Raw genomic sequence first — 26,419 nt, forward strand, 5'->3', positions numbered from 1 at the left:
ACAGCCCGCAAGCGACCTTAAGCTTGCAAATCCCGTCCGCCTCGCTTGTGCCAGCACGTGACGTCCACTCCGAAGCTTGCCGACGGGAGTGCTTCTCGACGACGACGCATTGCCAGCACCACACCCACCGGCACCACCCCTCTCATCGCGCAGCATGCTATCCAGAGCTGCACGTCCCGCCCTCAGGGCCGCCGGCGCCCCATCGCTGCGGTATGTCATCTTCGCGCCCACCCAGCAGTCGCGACCATGAGCGCATGCAGAAGAAACATCACTACGGCACCTACTAACACAGCAATCGTCTCAACAGGCCCGCCGCCCCAGTCGTCCAGAATGCCGCCAACTTCGCCACCCTCCGCGAAATCGAAGGCCGTCTCAAGTCCATCAAGAACATTGAGAAGATCACCAAGACGATGAAGATTGTGGCCTCCACCAAGCTCACCAAGGCCCAGCGTGCTATGGAGGAGTCCCGCCAGTACGGAAACACCAACCAGAAGGTCTTCGATGAGGCAGAGACAAAGCCAACAGAGTCGGAGGGCAAGAAGACGCTGCTCATCGTGTGCAGCTCGGACAAGGGTCTCTGTGGTGGTATCCACTCTGGTCTGTCCCGTGCTGTGCGCCGCATGATCGACGAGAACCCAAAGGCATACGAGCTTGTCATTCTGGGCGAGAAGGCCAAGGCTCAGCTCGGTCGTAGCAACGCGCAGCAGATGGCCATGTCTTTCGCAGGTGTCGGCAAGGACGTCCCAACCTTTGCCGATGCTCAGGCCATTGCCGACCAGGTCACCCTCCTCCCAGGCGACTACGGCAGCGTCAAGATCTTGTACAACAAGTTCATTAACGCCCAGAGCTACGAGCCAACTGTGATTGAGGCATACGATGAGGAGGCCATTCGCGAGTCACGTGAGTCAACACATCACAAACACTTATGGCAAGCATACTGATTTGATATTCTAGCAAACTTCTCTGCTTTTGAGATCGATGACGAGGTTCTCACCAACATGCGCGAGTTTGCCCTCGCCAACTCGCTCTTCTGGGCTCTGGCTGAGGGCCACGCCTGCGAAATCTCCGCTCGTCGCAACGCCATGGACAATGCGTCCAAGAACGCCGGCGACATGATTGACAAGTTCCAGATTCTCTACAACCGAACGAGACAGGCTGTCATTACTGGCGAGCTGGTCGAGATCATCACTGGTGCTGCCGCATCTGAGGATTCATAGATGTCGTAGATGTGATGTGGCTTTTGTAGCTTGTACATATAGCGCAGGCAGAGCGGAAATCAGAGTCTCATTTGTGCAGTCGTCCTTTCGACATCGTGATGACAGGGCCGTGTTGCGCGTGTTTACGACGGAAAGGTGGAGGCTGCTCTCCCCTAGCCAGATTGTAACATGGAGTGACTCATTGTGGCCGCGAACTGTCACATCGCACGCCACGCGCAACAATGCTGCGCCGCGTCAGAACTCACTTAAAGACCAGGCACCGAGGCTTTGCTTGCCTTCTCAATTGCACCACTCTTAGCATAACCTCTTCCATCGACGACCACACCACGACTACCACAACCACCGCGCACGCAACACTCTCCAGACCGTTCACCGCCACACTCACTTATCCACTGCAAGATTTCTCTACCGCGTCGCAATCACGATGTCTGAGCCTATCAGCAAACGCCGCATCTTTCCTTTCTTCGACTTACCACGCGAATTGAGAGACTTCATTTATGGCTTCTCACTTTGTGATAAGAGGCTCGAGCCAGATCACCATAGTGCCATCTGGGTCACCGATGTTGCGCCACAAAATACGATGCGCGTGTCGCGTCAGTTCAACGAGGAGCTGCGAGAACAAGTTCAGAAGAAGGCACATCTCTATATCGCCCAAGACTACACTACCGATCCAGCCCCGATTCAAGCCAACACCGTTCCCCAGCAAAACAGCCTCAGATTTCTGACTGTGTCTATCGAGCTGAATAACGGCATGTTCGGTCTGCAGGCGCAACGAGCATGGGTCGTACAGGCTATACGTCACTGACCCGATCTTAAGGAGCTGAACATTTGTCTTGGAATCACCGGCATATCGTCAGGAGACGACCATGTCAAATGGCGCTCCAACCTCGAATTGGCGGACTTTATCGGCCTCGATCATCTTACAAGCTTTAAAGTTTTCGACTGCTCTACATGCTGCATCACCAACCGAGATGGGAAGCCTCCTTTGGGGCGGATGATCATGCAATGGAACCCAGCGACTGGAAGAATCGAAGACACCGATCAGATCAGGCGCAAGCTTCTCAGGATCGTGGAAGACTTCTTGCGAATGCACCAGTTCGACCACTTCCAGTATCTGGACGATTACGCACACCTTGGTTACGACCAAGTCGTCGAATCTTCGATGGACCTTGACTTGCTATATCACATGATGAGTGAGGGAATGTACTGCACTGTTGAGGAGTTCATCGATGCGGTACTACGAATCGTGCGTAACGTCAAGAAGTTCGAACCGCTCGCAGAACTCTATACCACAGAAGCAGACGAGCTTGAGGCAGAGCTGGGGAAGAGGATTCATCGGGTACCAGAGTGGTCGCATCTCTCACCAGGAGACTTTGAGAGTACAGTGAAGGAAGTGGAGCCAGAGGCTGAGAAGAACTGAGCCGCTCAAGGGCTGGTGACAGAGTACGTTGCCGCTATCTGTATAGACTTCACTCAAAGAGCTGCTACAGGGGCGCAGTTCCGTGGAACAGGAGACATGCGGCGACAAACTGCACCTCGACTCCAGCGATGGGGACTTCCTACTCAGCCGTATGCCAGCTTATCAAAGCGACGGGTTTCGCTTCAATGCCAGGTCGAAGCACTTGGCGGCAACCAAGTCGATCACCGGCCCTCGGATGGAAGAAGCTGGGTTTTGCACACCAGGAAGTCCCTCTCTTTTGATCAGTCGCACGGGTTTAGTAGCACTCCGGGCAGTTCATTGAGCAAGACCTTCCGCTTTTATGACATGCCGCGAGAACTGAGGGACATCATCTACTCGGAGACACTGGGCGACGTGGCATTGAGACTTACATGCGAGCTCGATTTGAGCGCGCAAGGACTGCCATCATCCAACCTTCTCCTAGTGTCGCGCCAGATGAAAGACGAACTCGAAGAGCAATCGCAGAAGCCTTTGAGAGCCACCATCAAAGACGCCAAAGGCTTTCAACTGTTCGGTCCTGCCGATGACGGGATTTCAGATGCAGTCGAGCACATTGACTTTCCCAGTCAAGCTTACAAAGCCCACGAGCTACACTTCTCGCTTGCCATAGACCATGACGCTGCAGTCGTACGACATCTGAGCTTGATCCAAGACACGATCGGCAGAATGCCCAAGCTGAAAAGCCTCACGCTCAAGATCGGAATATGCGAAGAGGCCATGTTCCACGATCCAGAGCACTGGCGGCGCATGCTTCAGGACAGAGGCTGGACGCAGCTCGCTCACCTAGTACAGTTCGAGGTGTTCGAGACAGGACATTGGTTTCAGGAATCCTTTGACCAAGAGTGGACGTGGACACTGTTCCGGTGGAACCGAAACTTGGGCCAACTCGAAGCACCAGAGCTGTCGCGAACGCTTCAATCTATGGTAGAATTCCTTGACCGCCACGCACCGACGTTCATCACACCGGTGGAGTACAGCGCCACCACAACATCCAACATGAACTTCGACAGCGTCAAACTCAGACTACGCATGGGGGAATACACTACTCCAGAGGCTTTCATCACCGATGTGTTACACGTCGTGCGAAACGGAAAGCGTATCAGCGAGAATGATGCTCAATATTACCTTGCACACGAACTGGAGACAAGGCTATGGGATGGGGTGCGAAAGGTTCCGCACTGGGGTTATATCCAGCTAGGTGCTTTCCAAAATACTGATGTTAGCCGTGAAAGTCCCGCTGAAAGTCAAGGATCGTGACGAGAACACGAAGTTAGGGCGTACCAATTGTGTTGAGGCATTCGGGGCGGACCATGAGACGGCATTAAATGAAGAAGACGAGCACGGACAGAGGGTGGAGCGGAATACGGATAGAGGCGAGTCAAGGAGATCGGACTCCATCAGATGCTTTCCGCATTAGCTCGACTCGCGCCAGCTTTACATGCTACCATCACTGTTGGGATAGCCGCTGTATCTAAGCGCGCGCAGCTAATTATGCGCCGTATCCGGAATCTCGACTTCGCCTTGGCACCATGTGCATGATGAAGTGAACGACGAAACTACATTCACTTCTGAACACGATTCATTGTCTTGTGGAGATCAATGTTTTATGGGTCACAGAGTACCTTGAAGGCGTTATACAGCTTGGGATTCATAAATGCTTCGTTCCCGTCACCACTACATTCTCAACTCGCCCACCGATACGTTCAACCTCAACAAACTACCCAAAGCTCTCAATAGTAACCAAGATCACATCCGCTATTTTCAACAGTACAACGTACATCATGGAGCGCAACTCCACTGACCACAACACCTTCCCCTTCCTCGAGCTCCCGAAAGAATTACGGGACATGATCTACGACGAGGCTCTCGATGACAAAGAAGACCAACGACTATCTAGAGACCTCTTTCTCAAGGCCAGAAGCGTTCCGCGGACCAATCTCCTGCTCGCCTCGAAGCAAGTCAAGCAAGAGTACGAAGAACGCGCTGCAAAGCACAGTCAGCTGATCATCAAAGCCATCGAAAACCACGATACTTATGACAACAGCAACAATGGTGATGATGACGTCGATGAAAGCATCTACAACCAGGTTCCCATTCTTCCACCAGCAGCCAACAGGGTTCCAATCATCACTCTGGAGCCTTACGTCGCCGACCTCAATTGGCCACGCGAAGCATCTCTTGACCTTCTCATACCCTTGATCGGCATGATCACCAGCGCGAGTTTCAGTCTCACGGCCCTTAACATCAGAGTCATCATGATGCTTACGACTTCTCGTCGTCTTCAACCCTGGAACTTCGTCAACGACACGGTCCACGACTGGATCAGAGAACTTGAGAGGCTCGAGTGGACTGACGTGCCAAAGCTTCGCAACTTCCAGATCCTTGACACCGGCCGGGGCTTCTACCATGCAATGGAGGGCGATGAGCGTACGGCAAATGTGATTGCAGAGTGAAGTCGGGAGACCAATAAGTTCAAGACGTTCGAAGAGCCGAGGGTGGAGCTGGTAGAGGCTGTAGCTATACCGTGCTATGTTGAGATGAGGAAGCGGACCCGGGCTGAGATCGAGGAGTACATGATGCAGGTCCGAGAGGAGGAACGAGTGAAGCAAGAGAAAGCCAAACAAAAGATGCAGGCACTGAGGGAGAAGGCTGAGCACATGATGAAGGCTCTCAGAGAGGAAAATGCCGCAAACAGTGGTCCTGAGGTGGGCTAGAGACTGAGCATTTGATGATGCGATTATTGACTTGGGTTCGGGGATGGAGGCGGCGTCGGGTTTGATGATTTGCACCTATATTTGAGCTGCTCGCGCGTTGGTAACGATTCGATGTGTCCTAGAGACCATCTGACTAGCGGATTGCCCTCCAAGCAGAACGCTTTCAGCTGTATTGGGAAGGCTTTACTTTGTATGAATGGATCAGAGTAGCACTCATCTTCTTGTGCTAGCCGTCATCTACCACCGAAATCTTGACTCACATTCTAAGTGCACTATCTCGGTGACGGTGAAGCATCAACGAGCTCAAAGGCCTGTCTTGGGTTGGTCTTCCCAAGATGGAAAGCATTCAGAGTCTTGATGCTGGTAGAGAACTTCTTGAAGTCATGAAGGGAAAGGGAGCAGTTCTTAGGACCATGGTGGAGTGGACGCATGAAAGTGGTGAGATCAAGGTTCTGCAGGACCCGAGGGAGGTGGTGCAAGACGATAGGAATAGCTCACGAGGATATCATTCACTACGTGCATGTGACCTTCGGTGAGTAAACATTAAGAATTCAAGTATGTGGTGTGTTGCGTGCTACATCAGTTGGCCTTTCGAGCCACTACGAAGTCTTCCAGTAGTCAGTGCTCTGCACTCTTCCCTTCTTCCAATCCATCCCAACAAAGCTACCATCGAAGCAGATTCATCATGAAAACCACATCAAATACCGCCCACACCGTCTTCCCCTTCTTCGACCTCCCACTCGAGCTCCGCGACATGATCTACGACGAGACTCTAGAAGACAGACAGGATCAGAGACTCTGTAATAGTGTCTATCTTAAGGCGAAAGGCGTTCCTCGGACCAATATCCTCCTTGTCTCGAAAGATGTCAAGCAGGAATACGAACAACGCGCCACGAAGCACAGCCATCTCACCGTCAAAGACCTCCGCAGCTACGACGAGGTACGCACGGCTCTACCCGCAGCAGCTAAAAAGGTCTCACACATTGTTATTGAGCCTTGTGTCTGTACTTCAGAACTCGCCAAATACCTGGCAAAGTTCACGCCGCTGATCGGTTTGGTCACCAGTCCATTTTTCAGTCTGAAGACCCTCACCATCAACATCGTCATGATAGCCGGTGATAGGCTGGAGACTTTGGAGACGGCTCAGCAGTGGGTCAACGAGCTAGTCGAGTAGGGTTGACTGATCTCCCTAAGCTTGCCGGCCTTCAACTCCTCGATACTGGCATAGACTTCTTCGCCATACTCGAGGGCGAGTGGAAGCATGGAAAGCTAATTGCGGAGTGGAAGAAGGATACCAAGGAATTCGAGATGCGCGCGAAGCCGAGATACGTGTGGATGGAAGGTGTAGACATCGAGTATTGTAACGAGCAGGCAAAGCTGCGCGCTGCTAAGAAGGTGGTGGAAGAGGAGGAGGAGGAGGAGGAGGCTGTGTAAACGCACCTTTCGCGCGTGCCCGCGAGTACTGGCAGATTGAGCGTGTCTTATGCATTTCTGCAAGTAGTGTTTGGCCTGGATGCTGGGTCACAGGCGGCGTTTGCTTTCCATGGTTTCCAGGCTTGTAGACGGAGCGGAAAGGGCTTCCTCGTGAGTAGGTGACTTTTAGGTGCAGCGCCCCTGTTCTGTACTGATAGATCGGATAATGATAGACCGGGAAGGTATCGCTGTTTCGAAAGTAGCGACCATAAGTCTTCCAAGTTCTGATTCGTGTCATCCAAGCAGTCTTCTGTTAACCATCAAGAGAACCCAGCGTGCCGTGTAATATACTCTGTGACGGCACTCTGGTCTGTAGAGCATGAGCATGGACATCTTGACGATGATCCGGCCTCAGTCTGACACCAAGTAGGAGTGAAAAGGGCAGCTTCGCAGAGATCATAGCTGGAGCTGTGGAGGATTAGACATATGCGGCCCTGACGTCTGCAATCCTTCGTTACCAGCGCTTCCATTGATTGTGGCGGAGGTACCACTTCTTGGCACAGAGCGTTCGTCCAGAGCAATGGCATTGCGCTTTGTGAAGTCGTGAATGAAATCGTAACAAAGCATTGTCCCAGTCACTTTTCGAAGTGTGTTATCGATGTGTCGTGTGTTGGGAGCCCTACCTCTCAGATCCATAAAATACTCAGATCTGCGCACTTCCCTTCTGTTTCATCGTAGAATCGGAGAAGAGTGCCAACCAGAAGACGCACCATGGCGACCGAATCGACCAAGCACATCTTCCCCTTCTTTGACCTCCCAGCGGAGCTTCGCGAGATGGTCCACGATGAGACCTTGACAGTTCAAACCACGCACATGCCTAACGACTTCCTCGTACAGGCCACGAACGTACCTCGTACGAACCTCTTGCTTGTCTCGAAGCAATTCACGAGCGAGCTCCAGCAACGCGCTTAGAAGCACAGCCATCTCATCTCCGCATCAAGGATGTCTTCTTGAGGAGCCATTTCGGAGGAGACCGACATGACCTCATTCCGCCAAAACTTCCACGACCAGCGCTTACGATCCGCAAACTGACGGTGCAACTCGCCATGGACTCCTTTCGAGAGTGGCGTCTTGATAGCATGAAAGACTGGATCGTTTCGCTAGTGCGGTGGACGCCAATTCTCCTCTCGTTCGACATCCGTATCGTTACATGGTTTGATTTAGCAGAACTCGACAGTTGGAAGAAGGCGCTTACTGAGCAGGAGTGGCACGGCATAAGAGCACTCAAAAGTCTCAGACTCGTGGCTGTCGATGATTGGGACCTTGTCGAGTTCATTGAAGGGGGCACCACGGCGGCCCAAGTAGTGCTGGAATGGTCGAAAGATACCAACGAGATTGAGGAGTTGGAGGATTTTGTGGAGGTGCAGGATGAGGCTGAAGATCCAAATGCCTTGGCCGATGCTCGCAAGGTTGTGGTTGTGGATGAGTCGAAGAGTCCAGAGAGGAGAGCAAGTATGTAGCGCGCAACGTCTACCAGAACCGCCGCGCAAGCTGCCTCGGATGTGCCTGTTATGGTAGGTATAACAGTATACGTTGTTGTGCACGCAAGAAGACGGCTGCTTCATCTGATACTGGCAGCTTGGGAATCAGATCTTCAGAACCGTCAATCGCTCGCCCAACTCGATTCAATAGATCCGCAAGATACCACTTTCCTAGATAGTCCCGAATAAAGCGCTCAGTATCACACACATATTGCTTATGAAATCTCCAGACGGAGGTCCGAGCACCAGTTACTTTGTCCTCGTGAACATACTCATCGCCTCGAAGGGAGCCCAGAAACTCCGGCACTGCGCGTTGGAAGCTATTCAAGATCATCCCAGCCTCATCAGTCAGTAGTCGCTGAATAGACGTTGAACAGCACAAACCCCACGTAGTCGTACCATAGTTAGATAAGCGTGGCGCTATTGGTTGTACATGACTGCATCAATCAGGGATTCGTAATGCTCGGGAAGTGACGGACCTCCAAGTGTCGTGAAAGATATCGTTATGTCGAGACGAGGCAGGCCCTGCGATGGAAGACTCTTCTCCCAATCCGAAAGAAGTCCTTGTATGCTGCCTACCTCGCATGCGAGATGACTGGGCGTTTCCTCAAGCCGGATAGTATCTTCTAAGGCGTCCTACAGGATGTTGATTGTTTCAAGCAGGTCCAGCAATTCGAGTGCGAAGGATCTATCGACTTTGGCCGGCTCTGTAAGTGGACGTGACTCTGGGAGAACGCTCCTGAGGATCGTGGAGTTGGCATTTCCACCACGTGCTTTGCGGCGTCGTAGATTGAACGTGCTTGAGCAGTTTCGAAATTTGACCATCCTTTGATCTGCATTAATCATAGGATGCCTTCCTGGTGGGAAGATGAGCCCCGCAGCTCAACGTGTCCACCAATGATGGCCTCTGTGGTCTCATGAAGTAGAACTGCCACAAGCACATCGCCATGGGCCCTGCTCGCTTTGCATTGTAAGTCACAGTACAGTGACCTGACCGCTGCGATCTTCATCTCATGATACCATCCAAAGTCGCTGTCCTTGATATGTCGGCTGATGATGAAGGTGGTTGCTCCGAGCACACTCGCGGCAGGTATAAACGCCACAGAAGGCGATGTATTGCGGTACTTGCCCGAGACGTGGTCAAGCAGGCCATAGCTTGTGTTGCTGGACTGTCCCAGCAGCGTATATGTATTGAAGAAGAACGCCACAAAACGATCGGGATGTTTGCCAGCAAAGTTTTGGAGGGCAGGATCGTGTCTCGCATGCTGCAGCTGCGGTTCATTCTGTGAAGTGCATGGTGAACATGTCCAAAGGCTCAGCATGGACGCCCTTGACAATCATAGCTCGCAGGTTAGGACAATTGAAAGAGGAGACTTCGGGCAGTGGCACCTGTGATACCATGTTGTCGATGTTGAGGGAAGACAACGATGTACAAGGAAAGGAGGATAGATACAACAACAATGCAGCATCCTCCATGCTGACAAGGACTCGTCCGGTGAAACGTTTCTCCATGCCGGCTTGAGAGAACTCAAATGTAGTGCTGGAGAGCCGGTGACCGTCTCAAGCATGACGCGAAGGGCCGTCCGTAGCGATAACTTCAATCTTATACGTAGCGATAACTTCAATCTCGTACGTAGCGATAACTTCAATCTTATACGTAGCGATAACCTTAATCTTATACGTAGTGATAACCTTGTTCCTTATAAAGAGCTAAAGGCTCTTTAAGTTTTTAGCTCTTTAGTTTATAAAAAGAATAACTCTTCTATAATTCGAATATAGGCTTCTCTAGCACTTAGATGACAATAGCGTAAGTACTATACGAAGGAGATATAAGCGGATGTTACCCTATAGGCCTTCCTTAAATATAGAGCGTTATAACTACTTAACTAAAGAGCTATAAGATAAATAAATAGCGCTAGAGTTAATATTAAACATATCTTCTATAGCCTTACGCTAACTAAGCCTTATAATATCTAGCTATTATCTTATTACGCTATTACTATCTTATCTTACCGTACTATTATAATCTTATATTGTCGTAGCGCTAAGCTTAACCCTCTATCTCTATATCTATATCTATATCTTTATCTAAGTTCTATATAAAATCGAGATCCTCTTACTACTAGCGGCGACGACCCTTATTATTAAGTCTCTCCTACTTAGCTTAAGTAACGAGCCGATTGTTCTTAATTCGCTTTACCTTATTATCTCTATCCTATATAGCTTATATTTCCTACGCCTACTACTTATTATCGAAGTAGAACCCGCTCTTATCTAGCGTCGGTATAGTACCTAGTCGAGGTAGCTACTAGGCGTTACTATACTAAGTCTAACCTTACTAAATACTTATAAGGATAGACTCCTCGATAGTACGCTACTTATCTTTATATTCTTAACGACGCTATTAATACGCCTTAACTATACGGATTACCTCTTTAGCTTCTTTAGCTTCTTAAGTAGTAGTATAAGCCTCTCGATCGTAGGTATACTACTAAAGTCGAGTCTACGTAGCCTTAATCTTAGCCTAAGAAGGTCGACTTACGCTAGTATCTACTACTAGACGCGGCGGTATTAATAATAGCTTAAGACTAGCTAGAAGGAGTCTACTAGTACGGCGTCGAACGTAATCTAAATAACGATTAAGGACGCGCTTATTAATCGGCCCCTTATAGCAAAAGCGAGATAGAGGAAATAGCTCCTTGAATATTAGACCTACGAGCTTACGTATACGGCTAATAGCTACGTATATTAAGCCTAGCTAAAAGTCCTTAGGTATAATATTAAGTATAGCTTAATCGAGTAATATACCTTACGACTTATAGATCGTAACTATATACGTAATAGTAAGTAGGAACTATAGACGGGTTGTTATAGTTTACTACTACCGTAACGTCGCGCCGCGGCTCTTCCCCGCGGGGAACCCGTATCCCCGCGTACTAGCGCCTTGGCGCTTCCTTTTATATCTCGCGCGCTTCGCGCTTCTCTTTCGTAGCCTTACCGAATAACGCTTGTTTTACGGCAACCCTATACTATCGTCTTATAGATCACTACCCGTAATAGTTTATTCGGTTATATAAGCGGCCTATCTAGTCAGGCTAGTAGTTATAATCAAATCGTACTAGTAAAGTACGCGTTAAGGTAGGTCAAGTTCACTATAGTTACTAACCGTCGAGTCGCGCGTATAGGCGTATTAATAATAACTATAGTCGCGTAAACAAGCGCATTAGTTAAGTCAATAGATCACCTCTCTCCTTCGCGTAAAACGCGCGCCTCCCTACTCTTATAGGGCCCTTATATACCTACGGAGAGAGCAGTCTTATCTACTACGTAATAGTATAATAAAGCTATACCCGGTAGTACTACTAACGGGGTGCTCTTGCCTAAGCAACCTCTTTATCTAGATCTTAGTAAGTATAAGCGTTAGTCGCTTATACGCGCTAAGCTTTTTCTAACCGTATCTACTAAAACGTAGACACTCGATAACCTAGGCATCGATACCGCCCTAGGTGCCTTCCCTTCCGACGACGACTCGAACGTATTCGCCGCCGAATAATAAGAGATCGAGAAGGACCTACTACCTAAAGAATAGTAGTTTGCCTTAACCTCCGACCCTATTAACTTCGTACAATTCCTCGACGAAGAATAGATCTTAGAAGAAGGAGGAATCAAGGTGTATAAGATTATAGAGTCAAGAGATGATATATCTATATAAGATAGTAAAACTAATGACATACGCTAACCTAAGGAGTAGGCAATCGCCTTAGAGTATACCACTATTAAGAGCCTAGCCGAGTTCGCGACTCGTACTATAGTATACCTAGAGATTATGTTTCACCTCGTTCGCTAGATAAAGTTAGACTTTATTATACTTTTCAACTAGGTCGAGTCCCTAAAGAAGGCTAATAAGGTTATATAGCGTAAGTACGCCGATATAAAGAAGGAACGTAACACCGTATCCGAGAGTCTTAGTCAACTCGAAAAGGATAAGGATGTTAAGGGCCTCTTTATATTCTACTTTAATAAATACTAGAAGTATAAGAGTTAGATATAAGACCTTTACGAAGCTAATTAGCGCCTCCGATAGGATAATAATACGCTCTTCGGACAGGTCGAGGAGTCGTAGGTAGGCATATTACCTAAGGATATTAAAGCCCTATCTAAGCGCAATTAGGCTCTAAACAAGGAGGTAGTAGAGCTAAAGGCTTAGCTAGTAGCCAAGGATACGAACGGTACTAGCGATACTAGCGGTACTAACGGTAATAATAATAATAACCGTAGTCGTTAGGTCTATATCTACTCCCCTCGTCGTAACGGTGTTTCACGATTACACACGCCTCCTACTTAGTAGGACCGTATAGGTAGAGGTACCCGACGAGGAGGTAGTAGAGGTAGTGCTTCTAGGGTAACTAGTAATACCGCCGTTAGCTAGTTTACTACTATCGAACCCTCCGTTAATATTATATATACTAATAAGTTAGTTAAGGATCTAGAAAGTAAGTTCGATAATAAGAATATAAACTTTAACCGTTAGCTTGATTAGCTAGAGATCAAGCTGTCCGTAATATAGTTCTAGACTATTAAGGACGGACTATGCTATATTCTTAACTACCTCGACGGGTATCCGTACTAGCTATATAATCCGCGAGTACCCTCTAAGCGTACTAAGCGCAATTGCGTTAACCCCTTTAAGTCTATCGATAGGATGATCTAATTCCTTATCGATCGGTATAGTAAGAAGGACGTCGTAGGCAAGGCCTTCTAGAAGCTCTAGGTCTTATAGTAGGGTAAGAACGAGTCATTTTCCATTTTTATCGCTAAGTACGACGAATAGCGCAACTTGTACGACCTGTTAGCTAAGACTAATCACCGCCTACTCGAGGGCAAGCTTAACTATAAATATATAGAGGCACTGTCTATAGAGACTAAGGACCGCGAAGACTTAGTCGACCTATACTATAAGCTCGAAGCTAAGTTTAAGCGCCTAAAGTCAAAGACCCTAGCTATACTACGACTACCTCGTAGTACTAGCGGTAGTAATAGCGGTAGTAACGGTACTATACCTACCGCGCCCGGCGTAGCCTAAGGTTTAGGCCTTAAGCTATACGCTTAGATACCGCGCAAATTTAAGGAACTTAAAAAGCTCGAGCCTAAGGAGAAGACTAGTATTATTATAGTAGGCGGTTATGTCCGCTACCGCCGTATAGACTATAACTTATACTCGCTAGACTGCCCTATTAAGTAGTATAAGCGCCCTCCGCCGCGCGTAAATACTAGCTCTATAATATAGATACCGGCCAACCCTTAGTAATAGGGAAATGGCTAGACTAACGCTTAAGTACGACAACCGTTAGTCCTACTTACGAACATAATACTAAGAAGGAAGTATAGCGAGATACGGTAATATAAGGACTAGAGTACGCTTTACGTATATTAGTAAGCTCTCTAATACTACCTATTATACGAGGGGTACTAAGGCTGAGAGTGTCCCCTTACCTTATAATGCCTAGTAGTATAGATATTAATTAAGCTCTCGCCTTCCTTAATTATAGTACTACCTCTTAGAATATAAATTCTATATACGCTCGTATATATAATCTTCCTCGACTCTAGGAAGAACCTCTTTAATTAGGACTAGCTAATAGCGGCTCCGCTAACGAGCTTATTACCGAGTCTACGTAACTTCCTTTTAATATCTTCGGCTACGTCGAAATCCTTAGCTACTATTTAGTAGAATCACTAGAGTATAATATCGTGCTCGGCTTTACTTAGTTCGTAGACTACAAACTAGAGATAGAATAGGAGAAGGACATTATAATAATAAATCATTTAAAATGCCGTACCTATAAGGCAAACTAGAGGTCTAATAAGTACCTAATAGTATAGTCTATTAACTATCTAGCTACGCTAGTACTATTAGGTAGTTATCGACCGCTAATAGTAGAAGATAACCCCGACGAAGTCACCGCTCCTACGCTATCGTTACCTATGTATATACCCTAACTATAGTTCTATACGACGTTTAAGGACGAAGAGGATAACTTCCGTATATATACTCGATAACCGTTACCGGTAGACGGCGTTAAGACGTTAAAGCGACCGTACCGATATACGAAACAAAAGTAACGAGTTGTCGAACTAGAACTAGAGATCGATATCGTAAACATCTCCGCGGCCTAAGTAGTAAAACTAGCTCGTAAGAAAGGAGCGGAAGTCTATATAATATAGATTATACTACCTAGTTAGAAGCACTACGCTAATCTATTACGAGCCTACGTAATAGTAGCGACTAGGTAAGACTTCGATCCTACTAGGCTCTACGCTATAAACCTTCGAAAGGTATAGTTAGTAAACCCCTTAATAGTATATATATTAATAGTAAACAGCCTTAAGAGACAAGGGTGCTATATCGTAGTAGGAGACTTTTATATACACCACCCTTCCTAGGAAAGCCTTATGTAGCCGTACCCTATAGCCGACGAAGTACTCGACTTAATAGCGAGCAACGCAATTGCCCTTAATACCCCGAAGGACCTAGGCACCTAGAAGAGAGGGGGACTCTAAGGCACGATCGACCTCTCCTAGATCTTAGATAGCTACTACTATACGGTAACCTACTATAGGATCGAATATAAACTCGAGGCGTCGTCAGACTATATACTAGTCAGGACCTCTATTACGACATAGATATAACGTACACTAGCGAGAACCCCTAAGCTAAACTAGGGAAAGGCCTACTAGGCTAACATCTAGGCGTACCTCGATGACTCTAAGAGGCTAGTCTAGATTGCGTATTAGTAATATAACAGTAAAGACGAGATAGACGAAGTAGTCTAGGGGTTAACAGACGAAATAAGAAAAGCGACCTTACTTTACGTTCCGCTTACCTAACTAACGATATAGTCTAAACTATACTAGACGCCGGAGTGCACTACGGTAGTAAGAGAAGCAAGGAGAGCCCGCCGGGTATAGACGAGCAGCTATAGGGAGGAGGCCTAGAACGTATATAGGGAGGTATACTAACAGAAGAAAGCTATAATACGGAGGGAGAAAGCAGTCGGCTAGAGGGCTATAGTAGAAGAAATCGCCGGCAAGCTAGAGAGGATGTAGAAGCTAGCGAAATAGGCCCGATAGGACCCTATATAGGGCCCCTCCTTCTCTATCCTAGCGCTATAATCGCCTAGTAGCCCGGTTAGCGACCCCGAGGCTAAGGCGCGTCTACTAGCTAGTAAGTTCTTCCCGCCCCTAGTCGAGGCTAATCTAAGCGACATAAATAGCTCTACTCCCCTAGCCCCTAGTATCGCGGTCTAATAGGAGGTGTCCGAGGGAGAAGTTACCGCTATACTAAGGAAGTTACCGGCGAAGAAAGCCCCGGGGCCGGATAGGATCCTAAACGAGCTAGTAAAGAAGTGTAGAGATCAACTAGCCCTAGTAGTTATAGCGATCTTTAACGCCTACCTATAGACCGGATACCACCCGATAGCTTTTAAACAATCGACGACAGTGGTCCTACGTAAGCCGTAGAAGGAAGACTATACGTAGGTGAAGTCGTACCGCCTAATTGCGCTCCTTAATACTCTTAGGAAGGCGCTTAAGAAGCTGGTTATAACGAGACTCTCCGAGGCGGTAGAGGAACACTCCCTACTCCCGGACACCTAGATAGGTGCGCGCCTATAGCGATCGACGCTATCCGCGATAGAACTTATCACCTCTTAGGTAAAGGCTATCTAGTATAAGAATAGGGACAAGGTGGCTTCCTTACTTAGCCTAGACATATCGGGAGCCTTTGACTACGTGTTATACCCGCGGCTACTCTATATCCTAAGGTCGAAAGGACTCCCTAAGTAGCTTGTTAACTTCGTACGGTCCTACCTCTAAAACCGCAGTACGTCGATCCTAGTCGGCTAGTATAGAAGCCTATTTCAAGCAGTCTATACTAGAATCCCGTAAGGCTTAACGCTAGTACCTATTCTATTCCTCTTCTTTATAGCGACGCTGCTCCTAGCCCTAGAATCCTAGAACACCGCTACGAGCGGCTTCGTAGACGACACAAATATCCTAGCGTAGTCTTCCTCGACTAAGGAGAACTATAGGCTACTAGAAGAGAAGTACAAGATCTACGAGGACTAGGCTAGGAGGCACGGGGCTCGGTTTGCCCTAGAAAAGTACAATCTAATACACTTTACGCGCCGGCTACGGTTCTATAATATATAAGCTTCTATCTAGATATAGGGGCATACGACTAACCCGGCAAATCAGCTTAGGATCCTCGGACTATAGGTAGACCCGGCGCTACGGTAGAGGAAGTACGTATAGGTAATATTACGGAAAGCTAAACAGAATATAGTATTATACTAGAGGCTCACTACGTCTATATAGGGGGCGGACTTTTAGTAGTTACGACTTCTATATACGGCTATTATACGGCTAGTCCTTACCTATAGTAGCTAAGTGTAGTCCTTAGGTAAGAGGGCCTACCTATTAAAGGGACTCGTCGCGCCGTTAGCGAAGATCTAAAAGTAATGCCTAAGGAAGGTCACCGGAGTATATAAGTCGACACTAATAAGGATGCTTAAGTACGAGACCGCTATACCGCCGATCGACCTATATATCTAGGGACTATAGACCTCCTACTTAGGCAAGTCGGCATAGTACCTAGTATAGAAAGTTATTACTAGTATAGTCGTAAGGGCCCGCGAATTAGTACTAGCGTATAAGGGTATTCGACCCGGAAACGAGCCGAACTACCGGGTAAGGGACGAATAGCTAGTAATATAATAGGAAGGTAAGAAATCGTTTATAGAGTAACTATAGAAAGAGAGGTAGAACAACTAGGTTGTAGGGCATAGTAGACGCCCTTAGCTAGCGGGACAATCTAAGGAATAGTTAGCTACGAAATCCGCGGTCAAGCACCCCCCGAAGCTTATCTACTACCGCCTTACGAGGGTATAGAGTAGTATAGTAACCTAACTACGAAGCGAACACATCGGCCTCTAGGGGTACCTATTATAGAGGAAGGTTCTAGGATACACGAATACTAGCTACCCCTACGGCTATCGCTCCTAGAACGTACGGCACGTACTCCTCGTCTATCCGAGGTAGTCGCTAGGAAGGGGGGAGTAGAGAAGTAAAGGCGAGGAACCGGACGATTAGGGCACTTCTTAACAACGCTAAGGACCTACGGCGTATTACGAACTAGATACTAGAGAAGGGCTAGCTAGAACAGTACCGCCTAGTAGGAGTAGTATAGGAAGAGAGGACACGACGTAGCGCGACGAGACCGGCTAGGAGCGGGGGCTAACGGGGTAGTGATATAGACTACGTACGTTTAGAGGGAAAGCTAATCTAGATAAGGAGTAGTCGGGGGCGGGAAGGGTTTTTACCTATTCGGGTTTCCCTTTATATATAATAATAGATATATACCTATATAGGCCGAATAGGGTCCTAGAATAGGGGAATGACAAATCTATCTATCTAATAGTAAATAGCGACTTCGATAGATTTATAAAAGGCAAAGATAAGGACTAAGATACTAAGGTCTACTTACTCTAGGAACTATACGATTTCGAGGACTGTTTTAACCGTTAGGATATATCGAAGATCCTACCTTACCCCCCTAGTAAGGACTATAAAATATACCTTAAAGACGAAACTAAGTCACCTCCTTTCAAGCGGCTATACGTAATGTCGTCTCGTAAGAATAAGGTAATTAAGAAGTAGGTCGATAATTAGCTAGAATCTAGAGCGATATAACAAAGTACGAGCCCGGCTTCTATACTAGTACTAATTGTACGTAAACTAGGCGGCGGTCTACGGGTCTATATCGACTATAGAGCTCTTAACGCCCTTACGGTCAAAAGTAGTATTACGGCTACGTAAGCGGCCCGCTTAGACCCGCGCTACCGGCTTACCTAAATAGGTAAAAGACGAGGTCGTAAAGCTCGTAAGCTTTATACTAGCGGAGCCTTATCTAGGCTCACTTCGGATAATAGACTACCCTAAGTACGGCCGTAACAAGTAGATACCTAATACCGCTATTCTAAGAAACGCTAAACCGCCTATATAGGAAGAAGTACTTTACTAAACTCGATGTCATCTCTACCTTTAACCGTATTAGTATTACGGAGGGCTACGAATAGAAAACTACGTTTAGTACTCGCTATAGTCAATTCGAGTATATAGTAATACCTTTCGGCCTATATAATACTCTAGGAACATTCTAATTATATATGAACAATACGCTTTAGAAGTATCTCGATGACTTCTATTTAGTATACCTAGATAATATCCTAATCTTTAGCGATATATTCGAAGAATATATATAATACGTTCGTAAGGTACTATAACGTATATATAAAGCCGGCCTATAATTAGATATCGACAAATACGAGTTCTACTAAATAGAGGCGAAGTACCTTAGTGTTATTATAGGAGTCGACGGTATCTATATAGACCTAGAAAAGGTCGACGTAGTTAAGAACTAGCTTACTCTAATATACCTAAAGGATATATAAGTATTCCTTAGGTTCGGAAACTTCTATCGAAGGTTTATATAGAACTTCTCTAAAATCTATATACCCCTTACGAATTTGATAAAGACTAGTAAGAATAGTAAGCCGATACTATTCGTTTAGACGATAGAATACGAAGTAGCCCTCTAAGGATTAAAAGATGCATTCTTAATAGATACGGTACTCGTATACTTCGTACTAGGGTTAGAAACTATAGTCGAAATAGATGCCTTAGATTCTGTTACTACGGTAGTAATTTTATAGAAACACGGAGACGTCTAGAGACCGCTAGTATATATATCTAAGAAGATGTTACTATAGGAGTATAACTACGAGATTTACAATAAGGAACTATTAGCTATCGTCCTCGCCTTCGAAGAATAGAGACCTAAGCTTACTATTAACTTAGACGATAATATAGATACTAATTTCGAGAATACGAAGGATATAGACAACAATCCCGTTATTATCTACTCCGATTATAAGAACCTAGAATACTTTATAAGTACGAAACAACTTAATAGACGGTAGGTACGCTAGGTATAGTTTCTAGTATAGTTCGTACTTAAGATCACCTATTGTCTAGGTATATAGGGTATAAAGCCTAATAGTCTTACTAGACGATCGTAAGATCTACCGTCGGATCTAAGCGATCTACGTCTATAGTATTAGAGCTAGGTTATCCTACCGCCCGCTCGCCTCGATATTAAGCTTAATTCAAGTAAGCTACGGGAGGGGAAGGTAGCGTAGTAGGCAGTATAGTAGGATTTACTTATATAAGTTAAGGCTCTATATAACGGAGAGACCGTTTAGGCTACTATATAATAGCTGTCCTAGAACTAGTAAGTACCCCTATTACGTAAATATCAGATCGACGATCGCACGTCTAAAGTAGAAGATACTATAATCTATATAAAGAACGCCTACGGAGGATATAGCTTATTTGTCCTAGAAGTTACTAGCGTAGTAGAACTTTGTACTCTAATCACGAAACGTTTCTACGATATACCCGCGGCTAGGTATCCCGGCCGTAAAAAGACATTCGAGTTAATTAGTAGATACTACCGCTAGCTACGTATAGTATAAACAATTAAGAGATTCGTCCGTAATTATGTTATATATAGAACAACGGTTCCGTTAAATTAGTAGTATTAGGGCCTCCTTACACTATTACCGGTACCCTTTAGAGTATAGGAGGATATCGCTATTGACTTCGTTATAGATTTGCCCGTAAGCAAGAGCTTAACCGATAGACAAACGTATAAGAACGTCCTTATAGTTACGGACAGGCTTACTAAGGAGAGATACCTAATCCTAGTGCTGTAGATAGACGCCCTATATATTGTATTTATCTTTATCCGCTACATCTTCGTACGTTATAGTATTCCTAAGAGTATCGTCTCGGATCGGGGCTCCTAGTAGACGTCTACGTTCTAGAGACGAGTTTGCTCCCTACTCGGTATTTAATAACGACTGTCGACGGCCTTTTACCTAGAATCCGATAGATAGTCTAAAAACACGAATAAGGTTATAGAACGTTATCTTAGGGCCTATATTAACTACGCCCAAGATAATTATGTTGATTAGTTACTACTTGCCGAGTTTGCTACTAACAATTATATATTAGCTACTACTAGAGTATTACCCTTCTACGCTAATACCGGTCGTAACTTAGAATTTACGGATACTAGTCTAACTACCTCTATAAAGCTTATGCCCTATAAGTAACGACTCGATACAGAATCTACGAATACGTTTACTAAGCGTATAAACTAGATATACGTCTACCTAAGGCAAGAAATTATATTAGCCTAACCGTTATAAGTAGATTTTATAAACGTATATCGCTAGCTACCTCCGAATTATAACATCGGCAATGAAGTTTATATTAATACTACTAACTAGTCAACAATACGCTCGTTTAAGAAGCTCGATATTAAGAACGTAGGGCCGTACGAGATCACCGTAGCACTCCCGTATTAAAATGCTTACCGCGTTATAATACCCGATTAGTTAGGTAATCTCTATAACACTTTCTACGCCTCGCTCCTATAACTAGCTACTAATAACCCCGAACCTAGACAGATCCTAGAACCGCCGCCTCTAATCGAGATCACCCGCGACGACGACGGCGAAACATCCGAATAGTACTTCGTAGAGGATATACTCGATAAGGGAAGACTACTAAAATACTTACTACCGAAGTAAGACGAGTATAAGTACCTAGTAAAGTAGAAAGGATACCGCGAGCCGAGCTAGGAGCTACTAGAAGTATTAGTAGGAGTAGCCGCCTCTATTATAGACTTCTACTACAACTTTCCGACGAAGTCTATACCCGCCGACTTTAAGCCGCCGTACGACTAGGTACCTAATAAGGACCGAGTTACTAGTATACTACGATCTTATACTAAGTCTAGCTAGGTGCCTACGGAGAACGCGAGTACGTCTATACCGGTAGTTATACCGTAAACTAATACGCCCGTAACGGCGTCTAAGCTATAAGTAAGGACGTTACGCCGCTCGATAAGACTTAATACGAGTACGATAATACGCTAGGGCTACTATAGAACCGCGTATGCCTACTTCTATAAGGATAATAGCGGATAGAAGTCTCTATAATAAGCGTTAGACATACCCTAAGCCTCTATATAGCCGTACTAGCTTAGCCGCCCGACGGATATAGTAATCGATAGTAAGGAGGATATTAAGGGTTTAGAGGATACTTAAGCTAAATAAGGTAGACTAGAGGATAATATAGTTTTTATAGATATACTACTATAGAGATAGAGCCGTCCGAGGACAATAGCGATCTAAAGGGGGGGGGTACTATTACGGTTTACTACTACCGTAACGTTACGCCGCGGCTCTTCCCCGTAGAGAACCCGTATCCCCGCGTACTAGCGCCTTAGCGCTTCCTTATATATCTCGCGCGCTTCGCGCTTCTCTTTCGTAGCCTTACCGAATAACGCTTGTTTTATAGTAACCCTATACTATCGTCTTATAGATTACTACCTATAATACGGGTATAGTTATTACTATATTAACCTAGCTTATACTCGCGACGTATAGGGAAGATCGGGACGACCTTTTTAGGTAGTAGTAGAGCCTCTATATTGTTTAGATAAGGGTCTTCGTAGCTATTAATCTCGATAAGTAGGTAGAGCGGCCGGTTCGTATTAGTATTAGTTAGGCGCCTACTAGTATCCGCGGTTATAGAAGCCTAGACGATATTACGAATAGTATAGAGACTCCTATTTACGACGCTATTCTTAACTTAGAGATTCTCGTTTATTATTATACGTACGCTAATTAAAATAGGTAATATTATATAACGTACTTTACTACCGAGCGGGCTATACTACCGAGCGGGCTACTTTTAATAAGAACTATACTACTTCCACTTTGATTATAACGGTATCTTAACACGATAACATCCTATAGAATCGTTACTAAGAGGACAATTCCTCTTTAGATTCTTCGCTATCTAGCGAGTCTACTTAATAGGTACGTACGTTATACCCCGACTCGCTATATCGCTTATAGCGTCGTAGCCTTAGTACTAGCCGGATACTATCTAGGAACTCTCTACTTACTTCCTAGCTCCTAGTATCCTCTAGAGGTATTAGTTACGACGCCTTATCGAAGGTTAGAGACCCTCTAGACTGAATGTACTTGCGCTTTCGTGCTTTCCGCTATATAAATGCCTCGTTAGACTTACGTAGCTTACTAATCTCGCTTTATATAAGAGCTATCTAATACGCTATCTCTCTACTCCCTCTCTATTACCCTATTAAACAACCTTCCTCTTTCTACTACGTCTTTCTAAACCCGTAACGACGCTCTAAGACGTAATGACACCTATTATAAACCCTATCTCGTCGAAGTTATAGGTGTCCTAGTTAAGGATGCTATACTTCTCCTTTATATTACGTATAAGTAAGAACTACTTCTCGATAACGTCTAGATCTTCTATTAGGGCTCGCTAACGATCGTATCTACGTGTTATACGAACCTTTAGCTCACGATACCGCCTAATAAATCTGTCTTTCTAATTAAGACTAGCGGGCTTAAGACCCTTCTCTTATAGTAATAAATCGGCTATTACTCGTATACTAGCCTTTAATAGCGGGAAACCTCTAAGATCTAGCTCGAGTATATACTCAAGTATTACCCTCTCTTCTAGCTCTATAAGCTTCTTCGAATTAGGCTCGTAGTCACCCCGAGGAGGTCGTCTATTTAATCGATACCCTAGTATAGTTTAAGACGTATTATATACCTTTAGAGTAAGTCAATTCGCAATTATCGCGTCGCGTTTCGTAGCCTAGACAGCTAAAGTCAGTTTGGCCTCGTTTAAAGACAATATACGCTATAATAGTAGTTATATAGCTATATAATTAGAAGTGGTACAGTTCTTAGTAAAAGTAGCCCGCTCGGTAGTATAGCCCGCTCGGTAGTAAAGTACGTTATAGGTTACTAGCCTTATTAAACTTAGACTTCTATAGGTTCTTACTAGTATAGCTAGCGGCTAGGATCTTAACGGGCTTATTTAGGTCTTATATCGACTTATAGTTATATATACGTATAGAAGGCTCGAGGACCTAAAAAGGGCATATTTTATACGTAAGACACTCTAAAACACGCTATATTCGGAAGTTCTTATTAAGCCTATTCTAACGATCTATAAAGTAGGCTACTACCCCTAGAATTAAGGAAGTTCTACCTTATTTAATTTGGATAGCTTGAAGTTCTCTTTACCCTATTTCTTTAGCTCTAAACGCCGCGGAGATGCCTAGCTATATTAGGTAACTCCTAGGTAATAGTAGCCTAGGCTACGGTACTACCGGCGCCTACGGTACTATAGGCGAAGCTCCCCTAAGACAACTAGTAGCAACTTATAGAGGACGTAAAAAGTATAGAAACTAACAATTAGCTCCTATACCGGTCTCTCTAGGTAATAATTACTTAGCTACGTACGGCGCTAGTACTATCGTACTACCGAGGGCAATAAGAAATAAGGACGACGTCTTAGCCGATTAATAAGGCCACCCGGAATTTATACCCCTATAGCTAGGTATCGGTCGCGGTATCGATACTAGGCCCCCGCCTAACGTACGATATAGTTACGATGTATATTATAGTAAAGGAAGACTAGGCCGAAGTTACGAAGCTATCGAACAAGGAGCTCGCCTAACGAATTAATTAACTAGTAGTAGTCGTAGTGAACTAATAGTCTAACGGCACTCTATAGATCTATACTAGCTCTACTACTACTAGGAGGCACCTAGAGGCATAGCTATAGTAGGTATCTAAGGTTACGGTATTAGTAAAGCTCTTAACGAAGCAATTTACAATCCTAGTCTACGATATACCTAAAGAGTTCGACCTTATTAACTAAGGTCACCTACGTACTCTCTAAGAGGACAACCCGGTTACTCTTAACTCTCTAATCTAGAAGGCGACTTAGCTCTATATAAAATGGCTAGAAGGTAAGAAGGCCTCGGCGCTAATCGTATAGCTATAAGACGCGAAAGCGGCGGATCTAGTAATAGAACAAGGCCTAATCTAGTAATATAGCCTTAAGATAGTCGAAAAGGACTCCTTATCCTTTCGTATCCTCTAATACTTTAAATACTAACAGTGTAGACACTAAACCTATACGTATATAAACAAGTAGGCCTACTCGAACTATATAGGAGACTATATATCTAGGGACTATATATCGGCTACGAGGCGGTACGCGGACTGTCCGGGGCACTACCTATTATATAGCGCGGAATGCCTATAGCGGAAACTAGCAAAAAACAAGGTAATCATAAATAGAACCGTCGCTCTAAGATTATACGGCGACCGTAAGGCTAGTATATACCGGAACTAGCTAGCGGCGGTCGGGTATAAGCGCTCTAGGGCCGAGAATAATATAAAGGATACGTAACCTAGGTCGTACGGGAGGCTACGTACTCTACTAGCTACGGGGAGGGAATCTAATTAGGCCCGGCTCCCCTTTAGTATATAGCCGATAGGCGTAGACTAGGACGTATAAGGTAGCTAGATATAGGACATTATAGAGGAATCGATTGTCGATAACAATAACTAGCCTCGATACGCTTAGTATTATCTAGTACAACGTTAACTATAGTCAGGATATAGTATAGAACCATTTCCTATACGAGGCGGACCCGTACGTCTACTACGTCCTAGTAATCTAGGAGCTATAGATTAACCCGTACTATAAGAGACTAACGACCTATAACTTACTAGGCTATACGATATACCTACGTAGCGACGGTAGACCCCGTACGTACTTCTATATTAGTAAGGATATACTAGAATCCGACTAGGAGGTAGTATACTACGTAGACGAAGAAGGCGGGGGAGATATTACCTCCCTCTACGTAGGTAGTACTTAGATATATAACTTGAATATATGACCGCTAGCCTCGAGGTCTAGCCGCGACCTTAGGGTCTATAGATACCTAGATAGTACGCTTAAGAGATAAGGGTACTATCTCGTAGTAGGAGACTTTAATATATACTACCCTTCCTAGGAAAGCCTTATATAGCCGTACCCTATAGCCGACGAAGTACTCGACTTGATAGCGAGTAACGTAATTGCCCTTAATACCCCGAAGGACCAAGGTACCTAGAAGAGAGGGGGACTCTAAGGCACGATCGACCTCTCCTAGATCTTAGATAGCTACTACTATATAGTAACCTACTATAGGATCGAATATAGACTCGAGGCGTCGTTAGGCTATATACTAGTCAGCACCTCTATTACGATATAGATATAACGTATACTAGCGAGAACCCCTAAGCTATACTAGGGAAAGGCCTACTTAGCTAATATCTAGGCGTACCTCGATAACTCCGAGAGGCTAGTCTAGATCGCGTAGTAGTAATACAATAGTAAAGACGAGATAGACGAAGCAGTCTAGGGGTTAATAGACGAAATAAGAATAGCGACCTTACTTTACGTTCCGCTTGCCTAACTAACGATATAGTCTAAACTATACTAGACGCCGGAGTGCACTACGGTAGTAAGAGAAGTAAGGAGAGCCCGCCGGGTATAGACGAGCAGCTATAGCGAGGAGGCCTAGAACGTATATAGGGAGGTATACTAATAGAAGAAAGCTATAATACGAAGGGAGAAAGTAGTCGGCTAGAGGGCTATAGTAGAAGAAATCGCCGGCAAGCTAGAGAGGATGTAGAAGCTAGCGAAATGGGCCCGATAGGACCCTATATAGGGCCCCTCCTTCTCTATCCTAGCGCTATAATCGCCTAGTGGCCCGGTTAGCGACCCCGAGGCCAAGGCGCGTCTACTAGCTAGCAAGTTCTTCCCGCCCCTAGTCGAGGCTAATCTAAGCGATATAAATAGCTCTACTCCTCTAGCCCCTAGTATCGCGGTCTAATAGGAGGTGTCCGAGGGAGAAGTTGCCGCTATACTTAGGAAGTTACTAGCGAAGAAAGCCCCGGGGCCGGATAGGATCCTAAACGAGCTACTAAAGAAGTATAGAGATTAACTAGCCCTAGTAGTTACAGCGATCTTTAACGCCTGCCTATAGACCGG

At 45.5% G+C, this 26,419-nt stretch overlaps 6 protein-coding genes across 6 annotated transcripts; all 6 read left to right on the forward strand.

Annotated features, from left to right (window-relative positions):
* Nucleotides 1-154: 154 nt before the first annotated feature.
* On the forward strand, nt 155-1,217 carry CLAFUR5_08291 (ATP synthase subunit gamma, mitochondrial; the record flags this gene model as incomplete). The annotated part of the gene is made up of 3 exons (XM_047907439.1): nt 155-210; nt 308-900; nt 955-1,217. 3 exons carry the CDS (start codon nt 155-157, stop codon nt 1,215-1,217), a joined length of 912 nt encoding a protein of 303 aa, XP_047759310.1.
* A 424-nt stretch (nt 1,218-1,641) lies between these two features.
* Nucleotides 1,642-2,022, forward strand: CLAFUR5_08292 (uncharacterized protein; the record flags this gene model as incomplete). Its single annotated transcript, XM_047907440.1, has 1 exon — nt 1,642-2,022. The coding sequence occupies one exon, from the start codon at nt 1,642-1,644 to the stop codon at nt 2,020-2,022; it is 381 nt and encodes a 126-aa protein (XP_047759309.1).
* A 960-nt stretch (nt 2,023-2,982) lies between these two features.
* On the forward strand, nt 2,983-3,933 carry CLAFUR5_08293 (uncharacterized protein; the record flags this gene model as incomplete). Its single annotated transcript, XM_047907441.1, has 1 exon — nt 2,983-3,933. One exon carries the CDS (start codon nt 2,983-2,985, stop codon nt 3,931-3,933), a length of 951 nt encoding a protein of 316 aa, XP_047759308.1.
* A 524-nt stretch (nt 3,934-4,457) lies between these two features.
* Nucleotides 4,458-5,390, forward strand: CLAFUR5_08294 (uncharacterized protein; the record flags this gene model as incomplete). The annotated part of the gene is made up of 2 exons (XM_047907442.1): nt 4,458-5,114; nt 5,154-5,390. The coding sequence occupies 2 exons, from the start codon at nt 4,458-4,460 to the stop codon at nt 5,388-5,390; spliced, it is 894 nt and encodes a 297-aa protein (XP_047759307.1).
* Nucleotides 5,391-6,075: 685 nt separating this feature from the next.
* Nucleotides 6,076-6,564, forward strand: CLAFUR5_08295 (uncharacterized protein; the record flags this gene model as incomplete). The annotated part of the gene is made up of 1 exon (XM_047907443.1): nt 6,076-6,564. One exon carries the CDS (start codon nt 6,076-6,078, stop codon nt 6,562-6,564), a length of 489 nt encoding a protein of 162 aa, XP_047759306.1.
* A 1,010-nt stretch (nt 6,565-7,574) lies between these two features.
* Nucleotides 7,575-8,323, forward strand: CLAFUR5_08296 (uncharacterized protein; the record flags this gene model as incomplete). The annotated part of the gene is made up of 2 exons (XM_047907444.1): nt 7,575-7,716; nt 7,764-8,323. The coding sequence occupies 2 exons, from the start codon at nt 7,575-7,577 to the stop codon at nt 8,321-8,323; spliced, it is 702 nt and encodes a 233-aa protein (XP_047759305.1).
* Between the last annotated feature and the right edge of the window lie 18,096 nt (nt 8,324-26,419).

Source organism: Fulvia fulva, chromosome 3, assembly GCF_020509005.1.
Source record: "Fulvia fulva chromosome 3, complete sequence".
Classification (NCBI taxonomy): domain Eukaryota; kingdom Fungi; phylum Ascomycota; class Dothideomycetes; order Mycosphaerellales; family Mycosphaerellaceae; genus Fulvia; species Fulvia fulva.